Source organism: Oncorhynchus nerka, linkage group LG15, assembly GCF_034236695.1.
Source record: "Oncorhynchus nerka isolate Pitt River linkage group LG15, Oner_Uvic_2.0, whole genome shotgun sequence".
NCBI lineage: Eukaryota > Metazoa > Chordata > Actinopteri > Salmoniformes > Salmonidae > Oncorhynchus > Oncorhynchus nerka.
Window position 1 is genome coordinate 56,189,399 of NC_088410.1, and position 21,056 is coordinate 56,210,454.

The 21,056-nt window shown below is 46.4% G+C and overlaps 1 protein-coding gene across 9 annotated transcripts in view; it reads right to left on the minus strand.

Annotated features, from left to right (window-relative positions):
* Positions 1-21,056, minus strand: part of LOC115142937 (pleckstrin homology domain-containing family A member 6-like) — a 180,060-nt gene that overhangs the window by 60,914 nt on the left and 98,090 nt on the right. For all 9 annotated transcript variants that reach the window (XM_029682819.2, XM_029682818.2, XM_065001727.1 and 6 more), the window contains 3 exons: positions 11,843-11,993; positions 11,454-11,558; positions 10,621-10,693 (listed from right to left, as the gene is read on the minus strand). In XM_029682819.2, the coding sequence (XP_029538679.2) occupies positions 10,621-10,693; positions 11,454-11,558; positions 11,843-11,977 (313 nt within the window). In that variant the 5' untranslated portion in view covers positions 11,978-11,993. The remainder of the gene's footprint in view (positions 1-10,620; positions 10,694-11,453; positions 11,559-11,842; positions 11,994-21,056) is intronic.

Below are 21,056 nucleotides of genomic sequence, written 5' to 3' on the forward strand. Positions count from 1 at the left end.
GCATCACTTCGTTAACCTCTTGAAGCTAGGGGCACTATTTTTATGTTTGGAAAAATAACGTTCCCAAAGTAAACGGCCTATTTCTCAGGACCAGAAGCTAGAATGTGCATATTGACAGATTATGATAGAAAACACTCTAAAGTTTCCAAAACTGTCAAAATATTGTCTGTGAGTATAACAGAACTGATATTGCAGGCAAAACCCTGAGGAAAATCCAATCAGGAAATGCCTCTTATTTTGAAAGCCTTCTGTTCCTATGCATGTCTATCCTCCATTTAAAGGGATATCAACCAGATTCATTTTTCTATGGCTTCCCTAAGGTGTCAACAGTCTTTAGACATAGTTTGATAGGTGGGGGCTCTCAGAGTGAGTTATTGCGCTACAGAGTAAAGCCGCCATTGTTCCTCCCGCTGTTATTGAAAAACCTAAACACTCGGTTGATATATTATTAAATATATATTTTAAAAACTACCAGAGGAATGATTATAAAAAAACGTTTGACATGTTTCTGTGGACATTATGAAGACCATTTGGAATTTCCGTCTGCGTGGTCGTGACCGCTCTTTCCTGTGGATTTCTGAACATAATGCGATAAACAAACAGAGGTATTTTGGGTATAAAAATAATCTTTATGGAACAAAAGGAACATTTGTTGTGTAACTGGGTCTTGTGAGTGAAAACATCCGAAGATCATCAAAGGTCAACGGTTAATTTGATTGCTTTTCTGATTTTCGTGACCAAGCTTCCTGATGCTAAGTGTACATAATGCTGTGCTAGGCTATCGATAAACTTACACAAACGCTTGGATTGCTTTCGCTGTAAAGCATAATTTCAAAATCTGAGACGACAGGTGAATTAACAAAAGGCTAAGCTGTGTTTCTCAATATTGCACTTGTGATTTCATGAATATGAATATTTTTTATCAATATTATTTGACAACTCAATATTAGGAAGCTGTTCCTAATGTTTTGTACACTTAGTGTATATTTCGGGATGTTGTGTATCCCTGGAAATAATCCAAATTCATGTAAACATTACAGTTTTGAAAACATAGCTTGTCCAAAAAAAGTGGTCTCTGGTACATGATACCCCGGGTGTGGGGTAAGTTGAGCTGCGGGACAGGGTAAGTTAAGCTGTGTGGGGTAAATTGAGCTGCGGGACAGGGTAAGTTAAGCTGTGTGGGGTAAATTGAGCTGCGGGACAGGGTAAGTTAAGCTGTGTGGGGTAAGTTGAGCTGCGGGACAGGGTAAGTTAAGCTGTGTGGGGTAAGTTGAGCTGCGGGACAGGGTAAGTTAAGCTGTGTGGGGTAAATTGAGCTGCGGGACAGGGTAAGTTAAGCTGTGTGGTGTAAGTTGAGCTGCGGGACAGGGTAAGTTAAGCTGTGTGGGGTAAATTGAGCTGCGGGACAGGGTAAGTTAAGCTGTGTGGGGTAAATTGAGCTGCGGGACAGGGTAAGTTAAGCTGTGTGGGGTAAGTTGAGCTGCGGGACAGGGTAAGTTAAGCTGTGTGGGGTAAATTGAGCTGCGGGACAGGGTAAGTTAAGGTGTGTGGGGTAGGTTGAGCTGCGGGACAGGGTAAGTTAAGCTGTGTGGGGTAAATTGAGCTGCGGGACAGGGTAAGTTAAGCTGTGTGGGACAGGGGGTAAATTGAGCTGCGGGACAGGGTAAGTTAAGCTGTGTGGGGTAAATTGAGCTGCGGGACAGGGTAAGTTAAGCTGTGTGGGGTAAGTTGAGCTGCGGGACAGGGTAAGTTAAGCTGTGTGGGGTAAATTGAGCTGCGGGACAGGGTAAGTTGAGCTGCGGGACAGGGTAGTTGCTGTGTTGAGCTGTGGGACAGGGTAAGTTAAGCTGTGTGGGGTAAATTGAGCTGCGGGACAGGGTAAGTTAAGCTGTGTGGGGTAAATTGAGCTGCGGGACAGGGTAAGTTAAGCTGTGTGGGGTAAATTGAGCTGCGGGACAGGGTAAGTTAAGCTGTGTGGGGTAGGTTGAGCTGCGGGACAGGGTAAATTAAGCTGTGTGGTGTAAGTTGAGCTGCGGGACAGGGTAAGTTAAGCTGTGTGGGGTAAGTTGAGCTGCGGGACAGGGTAAGTTAAGCTGTGTGGGGTAAATTGAGCTGCGGGACAGGGTAAGTTATGCTGTGTGGGGTAAATTGAGCTGCGGGACAGGGTAAGTTAAGCTGTGTGGGGTAAATTGAGCTGCGGGACAGGGTAAGTTAAGCTGACAGGGGTAAGCTGTTGAGCTGCGGGACAGGGTAAGTTAAGCTGTGTGGGGTAAATTGAGCTGCGGGACAGGGTAAGTTAAGCTGTGTGGGGTAAATTGAGCTGCGGGACAGGGTAAGTTAAGCTGGTAAGTTAAGTTAAGCTGTGTGGGGTAAGTTGAGCTGCGGGACAGGGTAAGTTAAGCTGTGTGGGGTAAATTGAGCTGCGGGACAGGGGACTGTGTGGGGTAAGTTGAGCTGTAAGTTAAGCTGTGGGGTAAGTTGAGCTGCGGGACAGGGTAAGTTAAGCTGCTGTGTGGGGTAAATTGAGCTGCGGGACAGGGTAAGTTAAGCTGTGTGGGGTAAGTTGAGCTGCGGGACAGGGTAAGTTAAGCTGTGTGGGGTAAATTGAGCTGCGGGACAGGGTAAGTTAAGCTGTGTGGGGTAAATTGAGCTGCGGGACAGGGTAAGTTAAGCTGTGTGGGGTAAATTGAGCTGCGGGACGCTGTGTGGGGTAAATTGGACAGGGTAAGTTAAGCTGTGTGGGGTAAATTGAGCTGCGGGACAGGGTAAGTTAAGCTGTGTGGGGTAAGTTGAGCTGCGGGACAGGGTAAGTTAAGCTGTGTGCGGGGGTAAGTTGAGCTGCGGGACAGGGTAAGTTAAGCTGTGTGGGGTAAGTTGAGCTGCGGGACAGGGTAAGTTAAGCTGTGTGGGGTAAGTTGAGCTGCGGGACAGGGTAAGTTAAGCTGTGTGGGGTAAATTGAGCTGCGGGACAGGGTAAGTTAAGCTGTGTGGGGTAAGTTGAGCTGCGGGACAGGGTAAGTTAAGCTGTGCTGCGGGGGGTAAATTGAGCTGCGGGACAGGGTAAGTTAAGCTGTGTGGGGTAAGTTAAGTTGAGCTGCGGGACAGAGTAAGTTAAGCTGTGTGGGGTAAGTTGAGCTGCGGGACAGAGTAAGTTAAGCTGTGTGGGGTGTTGTGGGGTAAATTGAGCTGGGACGGGACAGGCTGCGGGTAAGTTAAGCTGTGCTGCGGGGGGTAAGCTGTGTTGAGCTGCGGGACAGGGTAAGTTAAGCTGTGTGGGGTAAATTGAGCTGCGGGACAGGGTAAGTTAAGCTGTGTGGTGTAAGTTGAGCTGCGGGACAGGGTAAGCTGTGTTAAGCTGCGGGCTGTGCTGGGGTAAATTGAGCTGCGGGACAGGGTAAGTTAAGCTGTGTGGGGTAGCTGCGGGAAGTTGAGCTGTGAGGGACAGGGTAAGTTAAGCTGTGCTGGGGTAAATTGAGCTGCTGTGTGGGGGGACAGGGACAAGTAAGTTAAGCTGTGTGGGGTAAATTGAGCTGCGGGACAGGGTAAGTTAAGCTGTGTGGGGTAAATTGAGCTGCGGGACAGGGTAAGTTAAGCTGTGTGGGGTAAATTGAGCTGCGGGACAGGGTAAGTTAAGCTGTGTGGGGTAGGTGCGGGACAGAGTGAGCTGCGGGACAGGGTAAGTTAAGCTGTGTGGGGTAAATTGAGCTGCGGGACAGGGTAAGTTAAGCTGTGTGGGGTAAGTTGAGCTGCGGGACAGGGTAAGTTAAGCAGGGTAAGTTAAGCTGTGTGGGGTAAGTTGAGCTGCGGGACAGGGTAAGTTAAGCTGTGTGGGGTAAATTGAGCTGCGGGACAGGGTAAGTTAAGCTGTGTGGGGTAAATTGAGCTGCGGGACAGGGTAAGTTAAGCTGTGTGGGGTAAATTGAGCTGCGGGACAGGGTAAGTTAAGCTGTGTGGGGTAAGTTGAGCTGCGGGACAGGGTAAGTTAAGCTGTGTGGGGTAAGTTGAGCTGACAGGGGGACAGAGTAAGTTAGCTGTGTGTAAGTTGTGCGGGACAGGGGTTAAGCTGTGTAAATTGAGCTGCGGGACAGGGTAAGTTAAGCTGTGTGGGGTAAGTTGAGCTGCGGGACAGTAAGTTAAATTAAGCTGTGTAAGCTGGGGTAAATTGAGCTGCGGGACAGGGTAAGTTAAGCTGTGTGGTGTAAGTTGAGCTGCGGGACAGAGTAAGTTAAGCTGTGTGGGGTAAGTTGAGCTGCGGGACAGGGTAAGTTAAGCTGTGTGGGGTAAGTTGAGCTGCGGGACAGAGTAAGTTAGGCTGTGTTGGGTAAGTTGAGCTGCGGGACAGGGTAAGTTAAGCTGTGTGCGGGACAGGGGTAAATTGAGCTGCGGGACAGGGTAAGTTAAGCTGTGTGGGGTAAGTTGAGCTGCGGGACAGGGTAAGTTAAGCTGTGTGGGGTAAATTGAGCTGCGGGACAGGGTAAGTTAAGCTGTGTGGGGTAAGTTGAGCTGCGGGACAGGGTAAGTTAAGCTGTGTGGGGTAAATTGAGCTGCGGGACAGGGTAAGTTAAGCTGTGTGGGGTAAGTTGAGCTGCGGGACAGAGTAAGTTAAGCTGTGTGGGGTAAGTTGAGCTGCGGGACAGAGTAAGTTAAGCTGTGTGGGGTAAATTGAGCTGCGGGACAGGGTAAGTTAAGCTGTGTGGGGTAAGTTGAGCTGCGGGACAGGGTAAGTTAAGCTGTGTGGGGTAAATTGAGCTGCGGGACAGGGTAAGTTAAGCTGTGTGGGGTTAAATTGAGCTGCGGGACAGGGTAAGTTAAGCTGTGTGGGGTAGGTTGAGCTGCGGGACAGGGTAAATTAAGCTGTGTGGTGTAAGTTGAGCTGCGGGACAGGGTAAGTTAAGCTGTGTGGGGTAAGTTTGAGCTGTTGGTGCGGGACAGGGTAAGTTAAGCTGTGTGGGGTAAATTGAGCTGAGCTGCGGGACAGGGTAAGTTATGCTGTGTGGGGTAAATTGAGCTGCGGGACAGGGTAAGTTAAGCTGTGTGGGGTAAATTGAGCTGCGGGACAGGGTAAGTTAAGCTGTGTGGGGTAAATTGAGCTGCGGGACAGGGTAAGTTAAGCTGTGTGCTGGGTAAGTAAATTGAGCTGCGGGACAGGGTAAGTTAAGCTGTGTGGGGTAAATTGAGCTGCGGGACAGGGTAAGTTAAGCTGTGTGGGGTAGGTTGAGCTGCGGGACAGGGTAAGTTAAGCTGTGTGGGGTAAATTGAGCTGCGGGACAGGGTAAGTTAAAGCTGTGTGGGGTAGGTTGAGCTGCGGGACAGGGTAAGTTAAGCTGTGTGGTGTAAGTTGAGCTGCGGGACAGGGTAAATTAAGCTGCTCACAAATTCTTGTACTGAATGAAATAATACCACTACCTTTTTAAAACACATTTCAATACAATCACAATCGCTTTTTGTCTTTGAAGCATTTTAAGCATCTTTTAACACAGGCTTAACACCTAACAAACAATTTGTACTTTTCTTAACACTTTTAAAATAGGCCAAACCCTGTTGTTACCTCATATGCTAGTGATAATGCCTTGCATTACAAATGGGAACAAAACACTTCAATTTGCTCAACTTGCTATTGGCTCAACGATGGGCTCAACTTACCCCAAGGTAAACACATTTTGACTACAAGGATGCACTTTCATGCTTGATTTAGGACCTCATATTGAAGCTTATAGAGACCACAACCGGTGTACAAGTATAAAACAATCTTAAAATGATCAACTTCGGTTGAGATACAAGCATCATGAAACCTCTATCTCAGTAAATTCATTTGACTTTATTTTTACCTAACTTGCTTATCACTTTTTCTATGTGGTTTCTTCCTTCATATACTCCATGAAATGATGACCTGATCCTAAATATTTAGTCAAATTATAGATTGTGTGCATGATTTCCTAGAAACAAGGGTAACACACACACACACACACACACACACACACACACACACACACACACACACACACACACACACACACACACAGCTGATTTTACATTAGCCCCCCCCCGAATGAGACAAATGCAACAAAAGTCAAACTTCGGGGGGGTCTCTAATTATCCATCATTTTGTTTAAAATGCTACTTTGTACTTCTACAGTGGTAAATATGAAATATTAAAAGCTTATTCCAAATTAAACAAGCACCCCCGCCTCTCAAGGTTTAAACCAGTGAAAGTTAGTTCAGGGTCTTTGAATCGCGTTAATCTCTCTAGTCTGCCTTTTAATCTGTCTGTCTTTCGCCAGCAAATTTGCAACATTGTATCGACTGGATCCAGCCGGCTAGTGAACGTGCAACTTTATCAACTGGGTCCAGCCCGCTAGTGAACGTGCAACATTATCAACTGGGTCCAGCCCGCTAGTGAACGTGCAACTTTATCAACTGGGTCCAGCCCGCTAGTGAACGTGCAACTTTATCAAGTGGGTCCAGCCCGCTAGTGAACGTGCAACATTATCAACTGGGTCCAGCCCGCTAGTGAACGTGCAACATTATCAACTGGGTCCAGCCCGCTAGTGAACGTGCAACATTATCAACTGGGTCCAGCCTGCTACCGAACTTGAAACAGCTCTATGAGCGCAGGACAGACACCGCTGTATTTGCATTCCATATTTCAGCCCTTTTTCAGGTGTCCCAACTTTTCTTTTGACAAAAAAAGTTCAATTTGTCAGCAAGCTGCATCCATTAATTCAGGCTTCAAGAGTGAATGTCATGACACTTTTTGGTGCTGGAAAAGGACTGTTGTCTATTCTGCTATCAGAGGGGTTGGGTTAAATACTGAAGACACATTTCAATTCCATGCATTCGGTTGTGCAACTGACTCAGGTCCCCTTTCCCTTCAAATATGGCAAACAGGACCTGAGAGAGAGAAAGAGAGGGGAAATTATCATCTTCTTTCTTCTTCATCTTGTAAGTGTATGGGTAGCAGAGGGCTGCAGGTGGACCAGTGGGAATGACAGACTGAACATCTGTCATGTTAAGAGACAGACAACCTCGACCCTCTCAGAATTCCGTCTTCCGGAGTAGTGTGCAGTCGATGCGAGTCACCTTCAATGCTGCCCTGATGGAGAGACTGTGCTGTATAAAGGTGTGTGTGTGTGTGTGTGTGTGTGTGTGTGTGTGTGTGTGTGTGTGTGTGTTAAATATCAATCTCTATAGATTGTTGACATAGCCGAACATACTCAACTCTTTTGTAAAGCGTTTCTCACCACATACCACAATGACCCTCTCCCACTTCTATATGTACACAGAGCCACCCATAAACCCACACACACTTACTGTAGCTCGTACATCAAACTCTAAGAAGATACCTCAAGCCGTGTGACATATTCAAATGACACATTGTTTATTCTCCACTCCTGGCTGTGGCTCAGAAGATGACAGATGAAGACCACAAAGATTTGGGGACTTGGCATGGAGGAGAGTAGAGACACTGTGTGATATTAAAGCACCTTGAACAAGTCAACAGTCCTCTTGACATAGTGGTGACATGCACCAGACCCACGGCCCTCCACTCTGCCAACAGAACACACTGACATGACATCATGTACTGTAGCTAAAAAAAACACAAACAATGTCACCATTTTAAACGTGACACCAGCCTGTGACAGTACAACCAAGCCAAGGAGGGAACAAAGCTTTCCAGTTGACAAAGCAGATACAACCAAACAAATCCCCAGAGTAGGACTCTGAGAGACAGACAGAGGTAGCAGGTGTAGTGAGGTGTCTTGGCCAGGTTTCCATTGAAAAACAGATTCTAGCCACGAAGGGCTCTGCTTAAAATAATGCCAGCTGAGACACTACCCATGGCTCTTTTTATTTTTTTCCTTTATTTAACTAGGCTGGTGAGTTAAGAACAAATTATTATTTTCAATGACGGCCTAGGAACAGTGTTCAGGGGCAGAACAGCAGATTTGTACCTTGTCAGCTCAGGGGTTTGAACTTGCAACCTTCCAGTTACTAGTCCAACACTCTAACCACTAGGCTACCCTGCTGCTCTGTGGAACTGCTTGGATCAAATAAAGGTTATATAGACAATGCATACATGCTGTAAATATTTTGTTAAGTCAACCCCATGTATGTACAGTTGAAGTCGGAAGTTGAAATACACTTAGGTTGGAGTCATTAAAACTCGTTTTTCAACCACTCCACAAATGTCTTGTTATCGTTTGGCAAGTAAGTTAGGACATCTACTTTGTGCATGACACAAGTAATTTTTCCAACAATTGTTTACAGACAGATTATTTCACTTATAATTCACTGTATCACAATTACAGTGGTTCAGAAGTGTACATACACTAAGATGACTGTGCCTTTAAACAGCTTGGGAAATTCCAGACAATGATGTCATGGCTTTAGAAGCTTCTGATAGGCTAATTGACATCATTTGAGTCAATTGGCGGTGTACCTGTGGATGTATTTCAAGGCCTACCTTCAAACTCAGTGCCTCTTTGCTTGACATCACGGGAAAATCAAAAGAAATCAGCCAAGACCTCAGAAAAAAATTGTAGACCTCTACAAGTCTGATTCATCCTTGGGAGCAATTTCCAAACGACTGAAGGTACCACGTTCATCTTACAATCAGTAGTACGCAAGTATAAACACCATGGGACCATGGAGCCGTCATACCGCTCAGGAAGGAGAAGCGTTCTGTCTCCTAGAGATGAACGTACTTTGGTGCAAAAAGTGCAAATCAATCCCAGAACAACAGCAAAGGACCCTGTGAAGATGCTGGAGGAAACAGGTACAAAAGTATCTATATCCACAGTAAAACCAGTCCTATATCGACATACCCTAAAAGGCCGCTCAGCAAGGAAGAAGCCACTGCTCCAAAATTGCCATAAAAATCCAGACTACAGTTTGCAACTGCACATGGGGACAAAGATCGTACTTTTTGGAGAAATGTCCTCTGGGCTGATAAAACAAAAATACAACTGTTTTGCCATAATGACCATCGTTATGTTTGGAGGAAAATTGGGGTGGCTTGCAAGCCGAAAAACACCATCCCAACCGTGAAGCACGGGGGTGGCAGCATCATGTTGTGGGGGTGCATTGCTGCAGGAGGGACTGGTGCACTTTACAAAATAATAGCATCATGAGGCAGGAAAATTACATTTACATTTACATTTAAGTCATTTAGCAGACGCTCTTATCCAGAGCGACTTACAAATTGGTGCGTTCACCTTAAGACATCCAGTGGAACAGCCACTTTACAATAGTGCATCTAAATCTTTTAAGGGGGTGAGAAGGATTACTTTATCCTATCCTAGGTATTCCTGAAAGAGGTGGGGTTTCAGGTGTCTCCGGAAGGTGGTGATTGACTCCGCTGTCCTGGCGTCGTGAGGAGTTTGTTCCACCATTGGGGGGCCAGAGCAGCGAACAGTTTTGACTGGGCTGAGCGGGAACTGTACTTCCTCAGTGGTAGGGAGGCGAGCAGGCCAGAGGTGGATGAACGCAGTGCCCTTGTTTGGGTGTAGGGCCTGATCAGAGCCTGGAGGTACTGAGGTGCCGTTCCCCTCACAGCTCCGTAGGCAAGCACCATGGTCTTGTAGCGGATGCGAGCTTCAACTGGAAGCCAGTGGAGAGAGCGGAGGAGCGGGGTGACGTGAGAGAACTTGGGAAGGTTGAACACCAGACGGGCTGCGGCGTTCTGGATGAGTTGTAGGGGTTACGTGGATATATTGAAGCAACATCTCAAGACATCAGTCAGGAAGTTAAAGCTTCGTCGCAAATGGGTCTTCCAAATGAACAATGACACCAAGCATACTTTCAAAAAGTCAAGGTACTGTAGTGGCCATCCCAAAGCCCTGAACTCAATCCTATAGAAAATGTGTGGGCAGAACTGAAAAAGAGTGTGCGCGCAAGGAGGCCTACAAACCTGACTCAGTTACACCAGCTCTGTCAGGAGGAATGGGACAAAACTTATTGTGGGAAGCTTGTGGAAGGCTAACCGAAACATTTGACCAAACAATACTACCAAATAGTAATTGAGTGTATGTCAACTTCTGACCCACTGGGAATGTGATGAAAGCAATAAAGGTGAAAATCATTCTCTCTTCTATTATTTTGACATTTCACATTCTTAAAATCAAGTGGTGATCTTAACTGACCTAAGACAGGTAATTTTTACTAGGAATAAATGTCAGGAATTGTGAAAAACTGAGTTTAAATGTATTTGGCTAAGGTGTATGTAAACTTCTGACTTCAACTGTATATGTGCATTGCAGATATTGTTGGACAAGGTTAACCAATCTAGTCCACACAAAAGAAAAACTGTCTGTCTGAAAACAAGAGAGTATATTGGGACGTAGCCAACACATGGTTGAACAACCGGATCTGTCAGTCACTGTGAATTCTACCTGCTGACAAAACAACATAGCACACTACCACACAAACACAAGAGAAGACAAGAGAAGAGAAACAGTGCGTCAAGAATGAAGGAAAACCCTTTCTGACTAAAACATACAATGAAATGCAGTAGAATAAAGCAGAATCATAAAGATGTCCTCCAATGAAGGGTGGCAATGGGATATTAAAAAAAGAAAATAGAATTTAAAGAAAGAAGGCAATACTATGACAGTAACCGACCTTTGTAGTAGAACAGGCATCGGTCAGTCAGGACAAACCATCTCTTGTTCCACTGTTTCACTCCACTGCTGGCCTACAGGGAGACAGAGAGAATAACGCAAATTGAGATGGATTTGACTGGCATAAAGGGAGACACTGACAAGGGGACTAAAAACACACAGTGAAATGGATAGGACTCCAGAGAGTAGACACAACAGTTTAGACTAGACCAAATAACTTCAGGTGGGGGGGGACACAAAAACTGGTCCAATTTGTAAGTCGCTCTGGATAAGAGCGTCTGCTAAATGACTTAAATGTAAATGTAAATGTAAACAGTGTGAGAAGTACCGCACTGTAAAAGACAGGAAGAAGACAGGAAAAGACACTGTAAAAGACAGGAAGACAAATTCAATGAGACCTAAACAACGCGAGAGGGAAAGCAACACTGGACCAAAACAAAGTAATGGTCTGAGACATATTTGATCAAAACAAATAGGAGAGAAGAGGAATATTGAACTGAAAAATGAAGAGAAAGGGGAAAGCAACACTGGACCAAAACAAAGTAATGTCTGAGACATACTGGATCAAAACAAATGGGAGAGACAAGGAAATATTGAACTGAAAAATGTAGAGAAGAATGGCAATACTGGAAGAAGAGCATATCTGGTCCGAGTTATGAGATATTTATGGGGTATTATGGGGCATTTGACTCACATTTATTTATAGAGCCCTTTTTACATCAGCAGTTGACCACAAAGTTCTTATACAGAAACCGAGGCTAAAATCCTTAAAACCACTAAGCATAAAGGAAAGTGCATCATGCTGATGCAGAATAGTGTATAGAGCTGAATTACCTGTTTGTATAGCCAGCCCTGCTTAGCTACTACAGCTTTAGGGTTCCTCCTCATGGAGTTAGAACGCTTCCCAAACGTAGCAGCTTTCTTTGGAGTACGAGATGCCTGGAGAAGAAACGAGGGAAGGAGAGAAGGGGAGAGGGAAGATGAGAGAACAAAAGGGACCTCTTTGCATCACTGAATCTGTCATAAAACCATGATGTTGTGTGTGGTGTAGTGAGGTGTAACGGTGTCGTGAGGTGTGTGTATGTGTGCTTGCCTGCGTGCATGCGTGTGTGTGTGTGTGTGTGTGTGTGTGTGTGTGTGTGTGTGTGTGTGTGTGTGTGTGTGTGTGTGTGTGTGTGTGTGTGTGTGTGTGTGTGTGTGTGTGTGTGTGTGTGTGTACTGACCCGTGGTGTGAAGGGCTGGGACTGGGTCTGAGACTCTGGGGAGGATAGGTCTGATACCATGGTGGTGCTGTTGGAGTTGCAGTTAATGTCTCTGGGTGAACTCACAGGTCCTCTACCTCCTACATTCCCATTCATCTCCAAATCACAGCTCCTACACAGAGAGACAGAGACAGAGAGATAGATTCAGTGACTTATACACTCAACGTTAATAACACATGTAAACACATTATCTTTGAGACCGCCTGGATAAGGTTGGAGTGTCAAAAATGACCCTTGATACTCAAATGCTTTTAGAGTGAAGAGGAGAGGGAATAGAGAGAGAGAGAGGAGAGGAGGAAAAGAGGGAGAATGACTAAGACTTCTCTCCTTTCCTCTGCTCCTCTTCTGCTCCTGCCGAGCCCTGTGTTGTGTGTTCAGTGATTATTGATGTCTATATAAAGGCATGCTCTGCCTCTCCCTGCATCGCCAAGTCCTGCTCTGCACTGCCCACCCTGCTAGATATTGATCCGCTGACAAGCAGGAGGGATGAATTGTACTATCTCCTCCCTTTTTCTATCTCTCTCTTTCTATCTATCTATTTAACTCACCTCCAATCCTCCCCTCTGTTCCACTCTCAGTTTATTTTCCTTCCTCCAGCTTCCTCTCTCTCTCTCTCTCTCTCTCTCTCTCTCTATAGCACCATCTCTCTTTCTATCTCTATTGCGCATGATCTTGACCTCTTTCTTCCTCAATCAAATTCTCTTACCCCTTCCATCTTTCTCTTTTCCTATATCTCACTTTCTCCCCCTCCCCTCATTTTCTCTGGTCCAGTAGGCTTTGGAAGTGCAGTAATTGGGAGCAGAGCATGATTATTTGCATAAGCAAGGTAAGCAAAGCTAATGTGTGATTCATTTTTAATAGCATCTGTACATAAATATGCCCATGCACATGATGCAGACACAAACTGGAAGCTCTGATGCACAGAAAAAGTTACAAAAACAACAACATATACAGAAATCATATACTCCAGCTGCTCTCTCTTAATCTGACTAAGTGTTCCCTTATAGTTGGAGAGCATCTGGTCGTCTTGGTGATGGCACAGGGCTGCTCATTTATCCTAAGTGGAGATTTCCTTGTTTCTCCCATTCACCTGTCCATCTCCTCATCTGAATTCCATGCGGTCACTGTCACTTGTCCACTCAAGCTTAATATTGTTGTCATCTATCGCCCACCAGCTGCCCTTAGAGAGTTTCTCAATGAGCTTGATACCTTGATCAGCTAATTTGCTGATGATGGCTCATCACTTTTTGTACTTGGCGACTTCAACCTCCCGACTTCTGCCTTCAATTAAGTGGTAGGCCACACAAACTCACAGAACGGGACCGCCGAGTGCTGAAGCGCATAAAAATCATTTGCCCTCGGATGCAACAATCACTACTGAGTTCAAAACTGCCTCTGGAAGCAACGTCAGCACAAGAACTGTTCGTCGGGAGATTCATTAAATGGGTTTCCATGGCCGAACAACTGCACACAAGCCTAAGATCACCATGCGCAATGCCAAGCATCGGCTGAAGTGGTGTGGTGTAAAGCTCGTTGCCATTGGACTCTGGAGCAGTGGAAACATGTTCTCTGGAGTGATGAATCAAGCTTCACCATCTGGCAGTCCGACAGATGAATCTGGGTTTGGCGGATGCCAGGAGAACGCTACCTGCCCCAATGCATAGTGCCCACTGTAAAGTTTGGTGGAGGAGGAATAATGTTCTGGGGCTGTTTTTCATAGTTCAGGCTAGGCCCCTTAGTTCCAGTGAAGGGAAATCTTAACGCTACAGCATACAATGACATTCTAGATGATTCTGTGCTTCCAACTTTATGGCAACAGTTTGAGGAAGGCCCTCTCCTGTTTCAGCATGACAATGTCCCCGTGCACAAAGCGGGGTCCATACAGAAATGGTTTGTCAAGATCGGTGTGGAAGAACGTGACAAGCCTGCATAGAGCCCTGATATCAACCCCATCAAACACCTTTGGGATGAATTGGAACCCTGACTGCAAGCCAGGCCGATAGATTCTCCCTTCCTCGTGCACTCCCTAGATAGCCGGCTATTAGGGTCAGGGAGGCCACGGTTCCATTGGACATGGTGACGCAGGGGAATCATAGGGAGCGAATTAGTCCCTTCATTATCGATTCGCCTGCGTTTCCAGTGGTGCTGGGGATTCCCTGGCTGGCTAGTCACAATCCTAAGATTTCGTGGAGACAGGGGGTTCTCCAGGGGTGGTCAGAGGAGTGTTCTGGAAGGTGTCTGGGAGTTTCCATCGGTGCCACGTCGGTGGAGAGTCCAGACCAGGGTTCCACGGTGCGCATTCCCCCTGAATATGCCGATTTGGCAATCCCTTTCAGTAAGAAGAGTGCGACTAAATTACCACCTCATCGATTGCGCAGCTTCCCAAGAGTCATGTGTACCCATTGTCCCAGGAGGAGACATTGGCTATGGAGACATATGTCACGGAATCTCTGGGGCAGGGTTACATTTGGCCCTCCATCTCACCCGTCTCCTCAAATTTATTTTTTGTGAAGAAAAAGGAGGGAGGTCTGCATCCGTGCATTGATTACAGAGGTCTAAATGCCATCACAGTTGGGTTTAGTTACCCACTACCTCTTATCGCTACGGTGGTGGAATCATTTCACGGAGCACAGTTTTTCACAAAACTGGATCTCAGGAGCGCGTATAGTCTGGTGCGTATTCAGGAGGGAGACGAGTGGAAAACCGCGTTTAGTACCACATCGGGCCACTATGAGTACCTCGTCATGCCGTATGGGTTAAAGAATGCTCCAGGCGTCTTTCAATCCTTTGTAGACAAGATTCTCAGGGACCTGCACGGGCAGGGCGTGGTTGTCTATATCGATGATATACTGATCTATTCCGCCACCCGCACCGTGCATGTGTCTCTGGTACGCAAGGTGCTTGGTAGACTGCTGGAGCATGACCTATACATCAAGGCTGAGAAGTGTGTGTTCTCCAAACGAGCCGTCTCCTTCCTGGGTTATTGCATTTCCACCTCGGGGGTGGTGATGGAGTGTGACCGCATTAAGGCCATGCGTAATTGGCCGACCCCTACCACGGTGAAGTAGGTGCAGCGCTTTTTGGGGTTTGCAAATTACTACCGGAGGTTTATCCAGGATTATGGCCAGGTTCTGTGAGCTCGCAATGAGTCGTCGAGCCACGGAGCGGGAGGGGAGGACCGAGCCGGCCTGGAGGATAGGGGACATAGAGAGTCAAAGGATGCAGAAAGGGAGGAGAGGAGGGTTGAGGAGGCAGAATCAGGAGATAGGTTGGAGAAGGTTTGAGCAGAGGGAAGAGATGATAGGATGGAAGAGGACAGAGTAGCGGGGAGAGAGAGCGAAGGTTGGGATACAGGCGCGATACCATCCGAGTAGGGGCAGTGTGGGAAGTGTTGGATGAGAGCGAGAGGGAAAAGGATACAAGGTAGTGGTCGGAGACTTAGAGGGAGTTGCAACGAGGTTAGTGGAAGAACAGCATCTAGTAAAGATGAGGTCGAGCGTATTTCCTGCCTTGTGAGTAGGGGGAAGGTGAGAGGGTGAGGTCAAAAAGAGGAGAGGAGTGGAAAGAAGGAGGCAGAGAGGAATGAGTGCGTGGGGAGGTTAAAGTCGCCCAGAACTGTGAGAGGTGAGCCGTCCTCAGGAAAGGAGCTTATCAAGGCATCAAGCTCATTGATGAACTCTCCGAGGGAACCTGGAGGGCGATAAATGATAAGGATGTTAAGCTTGAAAGGGCTGGTAACTGTGACAGCATGGAATTCAAAGGAGGCGATAGACAGATGGGTAAGGGGAGAAAGAGAGAATGACCACTTGGGAGAGATGAGGATCCCGGTGCCACCACCCCCCTGACCAGAAGCTCTCGGGGTGTGCGAGAACACGTGGGCAGACGAAGAGAGAGCAGTAGGAGTAGCAGTGTTGTCTGTGGTGATCCATGTTTCCGTCAGTGCCAAGAAGTCGAGGGACTGGAGGGAGACATAGGCGGAGATGAACTCTGCCTTGTTCATCCGCAGACGGCAGTTCCAGAATCCGGAGACCTGGAACTCCACGTTCGGGCAGCTGGGACCACCAGATTAGGTGGCCGCAGCCAAGTGTGGAGCGTTTGTATGGTCTGTGCAGAGAGGAGAGAACAGGGATAGACAGACCATAGTTGACAGGCTTCAAGAGGCTCTAATGCAAAGGAAATTGAATGACAAGGACTACACGTCCGAGTGTTCAGAAATAAGCAAGAATCTTATTGACTAAAATGATTAAAATTATACAGTACTGCTGAAGTAGGCTAGCTGGCAGAGGCTGCGTTGTTGACTATGTAGGCTAGCTGGCATTGGCTGCTTGTTGACACTACACTAATCAAGTCTTCCGTTGAGTGTAATAGTTTCTACTGTGCTGCCAGTGGTATAGCAGTGTTGATTGGACTCGTTAAAAGAACGACAATAGCTGGCTAGCGGGAAATCGCTCTAGACTACACAATTATCTTTGATACAAAGACGGCTATGTAGCTAGCTATGTAGCTAGCTACGATCAAACAAATCAAGCCGTTGTACTGTAATGAAATGAAAAATGTGATACTACCTGTGGAGCGAAGCGAAATGCGAGAATGTTGAGTGCAGAAGTTCTGTTCGGTAGACGTTGGCTAGCTGTTGGCTAGCTAGCAGAGTCTCCTATGTTAAGGGCATAAAACTACACACCTAAACTACACAATTATCTTGGGTACGAAGACAGCAAAGACAACTATGTAGCTAGCTAACACTACACTAATCAAGTCGTTCAGTTGAGTGTAATAGTTGTGCTGCTAATCGGTAGACGGTGGACTAGCTAACGGTGGACGTTAGCTAGCTGGCTAGCTGCAGGGGGGAAATACGATAATTACGCAATTATCTATGATACAAAGGCTATGTAGCAGCTTGTAGCTAGGACGATCAAACAAATCAAGCCGTTGTACTGTAATGAAATGAAAAATGTGATACTACCTGTGGAGCGGTGAAATGCGCCGGAATGTTGAGTGCAGAAGTTCTGTTCGGTAGACGTTGGCTAGCTGTTGGCTAGCTAGCAGAGTCTCCTATGTTAAGGGAAGACATAAAACTACACACTCTAAACTACACAATTATCTTGGGTACGAAGACAGCAAAGACAACTATGTAGCTAGCTAACACTACACTAATCAAGTCAGTTGAGTGTTAGTTGTGCTGCTAATCTCGGTGGACTAGCTAACGTGGACTCAGCTGGCTAGCTGCAGGGCAGTGTAGACTGCGTTAGGACGACGAAATACGATAATTACGCAATTATCTATGATACAAAGACGGCTATGTAGCTAGCTAAGAAGAAATTGCTAAGATTAGACAAATCAAACCGTTGTACTATAATGAAATGTAATGCGGGCGGAGCCTGCGCCTCCTCAGTGTCCGGCTGGGCGTAAGTACGTGCCGCTTGGTGTTCGGGACCAACTAATTCAGTGGGCTCACACCCTACCCTCCTTGGGTCATCCTGGGGTGGCGAGGACAGTGCGGAGCCTCCGGGGAAGTATTGGTGGCCCACCTTGGCTTGGGACGTTAGGGTTTATGTCTCTTCCTGTTCGGTGTGCGCCCAGAGTAAGGCTCCTAGGCACCTTCCTAGAGGGAAGTTACAACCCCTCCCCGTTCCACAACGGCCATGGACTCACTTATCAGTGGATTTCCTGACCAATCTCCCCCGTCTCAGGGGAACACTATGGTTTTGGTGGTTGTGGATCGGTTTTCTAAGTCCTGCCGTCTCCTCCCGTTGTCCGGTCTCCCTACAGCCCTACAGGCTGCGGAGGCGTTATTTACCCACGTCTTCCGGCACTACAGGGTGCCGGAGAACATTGTCTCAGATCGGGGTCCCCAGTTCACGTCCCGGGTATGGAGGGCGTTCATGGAACATCTGAGGGTCTGGGTCAGCCTGACCATGGGCGTACCTAGACCACTCCGTCACTCCTCGACGAACCTATCTCCGTTTCAGTGTGTGTTGGGATACCAGCCGGTCCTGGCACCTTGGCATCCGAGTCAGACCGAGGCTCCTGCGGTGGAGGAGTGGGTGCAGCGCTCCAAGGAGACCTGGAAGGCCGTCCAGGAATCCCTCAAACAAGCCAATGGACGGCAGAAAAGGAGTGCTGACCGCCACCGCAGTGAGGCCCCCGTGTTTGTACCGGGGGACAGGGTCTGGCTCTCGACCCGAAACCTACCCCTCCGCTTGCCCTGCCGGAAGCTGGGGCCGCAGTGTGTGGGGCCCTTCAAAGTCCTGAGGAGGATAAACGAGGTGTGTTATAGATTACAACTCCCTTCCTATTATTGCATTAACCCCTTGTTTCATGTGTCTCTCCTCAGGCTGGTGGTAGCTGGTCCCATGCAGGACAGTGAGGTTCCGGAGGTCCCTCCGCCCCCTCTGGACATCGAGGGGTCCCCGGCGTACACGATACGGGCCATTCTGGACACGAGATGCCAGGTGAGGGGCCTGCAGTACCTCGTGGACTGGGAGGGGTACGGTCCGGAGGAGAGGTCCTGGGTACCGGTGGGGGACATCTTGGATCCGTCACTGTTGAGGGATTTCCATCGCCTCCATCCGGATCGCCCTTTCGCCTCGCCCTCCAGGTCGCCCTCGAGGCCGGTGTCAGCGTGCTGCGGGAGCCGTGCGTCAGGGGGGGTACTGTCATGACTCCTACCGAAGGTGGCTCCCCTTCCTGTTTGGGTGTCGCTCGGCGGTCGTCGTCACCGGCCTACTAGCTGCCACTGATCCCTTTTCCCCCTTTTCTGTTTATTAGTTGCACCTGTGTTTAGTTTAGGATAATTGGTTGGGCTTTATTTACCAGCCGGCCTGCCTGCCTGCTAGTTGTGCGGGATTATTTTCAGTGTACGTGTGTACACGGCTGTAGGTCACAGTTGCCCGTGTGTGTGTATATTTTGCTGGACTGTTTAAATTCCCCGTGTTTGGGGCGTTTGGTTTGGGTTGGCGTCATTTCACCGTTGTGGTGTATTAAAAGTAGCGCTACCCTGAACTCTCTGCTTCCTGCGCCTGACTTCTTCCTCCACTACACCCCGGGCGTTACAGAAGGAGAACATTCTGGTGTTTGATTGCATATCTGACAGAGAGGAAGAAAGATGATGATTCTCATGGCATTGCACATTGTCAATGTAAACTGGAGTGACTTTACACAACGGTCCAAGCAAGCTGTTCAAACAAAACTAAAATGACACAGGACGTCTTACTTAGTTAAAGGGATTCCAGTCTACCGTGAAGCGTTCATCCATTTATACGGGTAAGACTCTAGCTATATTTTCAGATATTATACATTTCTAATTTTGTCAAAAAGTCATTTTCATTGCAAGTTAAAACGTACTGTTAGCTAGCTAGGTAATGTTAGCTGGATGGCTCTCTAGCTAATGCTAAGTGTATGATTTGTGTAGTAATATTATTTGTATCTCAGAAATCCATTTGCATTGCTAGTTATAGCCTAATGTTAGCTAGCTAAATTTATGCAGATTCATACTACAACATTTAATGCAAGGTGGCAAGCTATGCCAATCAGTTTTGTATTGAAAGTAGTATGGTTTGGGATTATGGTTCATTGTTTAGCGAGCTACATGTCTAAACAAAAGAAAAGATTCCACTTCACCAGATTATTACATGACCCATCAAGTTATCCAGGTGTGTCTGGGGGTGATTACTGTCATCTATTGTACTTCATGAAAATGTGAACTACGCTACCTCACTCTGTTTAGCACATGGCCTTACATGTAAATCATTAAAGAGATGGGGGGGCAAAGGCTTAAGAGGGTAGGAATGATGCTGAATGGGTAAAGACATAAAAGAGTTCTCCAGTAGGTGTACCAAAACATACAAGGGCCATTTTCTCAAAGCAGAATTACTTTTCAACTGCCGTGTATGATTTTTCATTTTGTAGCTCTGAGTCTGTACTTTCATCCAACGTAAAAAACACAATTTCAAATTTTGCAACATAAGACTGAAAATAGCTTCTATCTCAAGGCCATCAGACTGTTGAACAGCCATCACTTACACAGAGAGGCTACTGCCTACATCCAGACTTGAAATCATTGGTCACTCAAACAAATGGATCTCTATTAATGCCACTTTAACACTTTAATAATGATGTTTACATATCTTGCATTACTCATCCCATATGTATATACTGTATTTTATACCGTCTATTGCATCTAGCCTATGCCGCACGGCCATCTCTCATCCATATATGTATATGTACATATTCTTATTCCATCCCTTTAGTTAGATGTGCATGTATTAGGTAGTTTTTGTGAAATTGTTAGATTGCTTTTTGATATTGCTGCACTGTCGCAAACTAGAAGCACAAGCATTTTGCTACACTCGCAATAACATCTACTAACCATGTTTACGCGACCAATACCATTCTATTGGATTAGATTAGATTTCGATCACATCCATCATCCATAACAAACAGGGCAGGCAGGGGTATTGAGAGTGTGCAACTTTTATTTAAAAATAAAATAAAATGCATTTTTTAGCAAAGATTGGCCTACGTTTGCATCTTTACAGAAAACATGTTCTGATTGGAGCTCTGGATTTGCTATGCTGCATTTTTTTTAAAGACATAGCAGAGATGTGCTTTGGATTAAATATGACGATGTACTGAATATGGTGCAAATGTATGCTCAGTTATGTCACCTTCATGTGAGAAGAAGCACAATGATTTTCAGCTCCTGAACAGGTCAAATACTTTGGCCTCTGGACATTGATCAGTCATTGGATTTAGCCAATTTTCGATCAGACATGCGGAGGATGAATATTACATATCATGTAAGTATATCTACTGAGATTATGATTATTCTTTTCTTATATGGATCCATAAAAGATCAGTTAATGACAACATAAATTATACATTTCTTAAAATATATGGATATGTTCATGTCTAAGTATAAAGGCTTAGATATGTCAGCATGTTGACACATACCTTTTCCGGAGTTAAAAATAGTCAAAAAAATATATAAGCGGATGCACTCGCATCAGGGGCATGCCTTGAAGGGATATCACCCCAGATATCTCCCTGGACTCATACGGCAGCAGGGAGATTTCTGAGGTCCGGATTAGATGTACGTATATGGAGAAATATACAATTGGGGCGGCAGGGTAGCCTATGGTTAGAGCGTTGGACTAGTAACCGAAAGGTTGCAAGG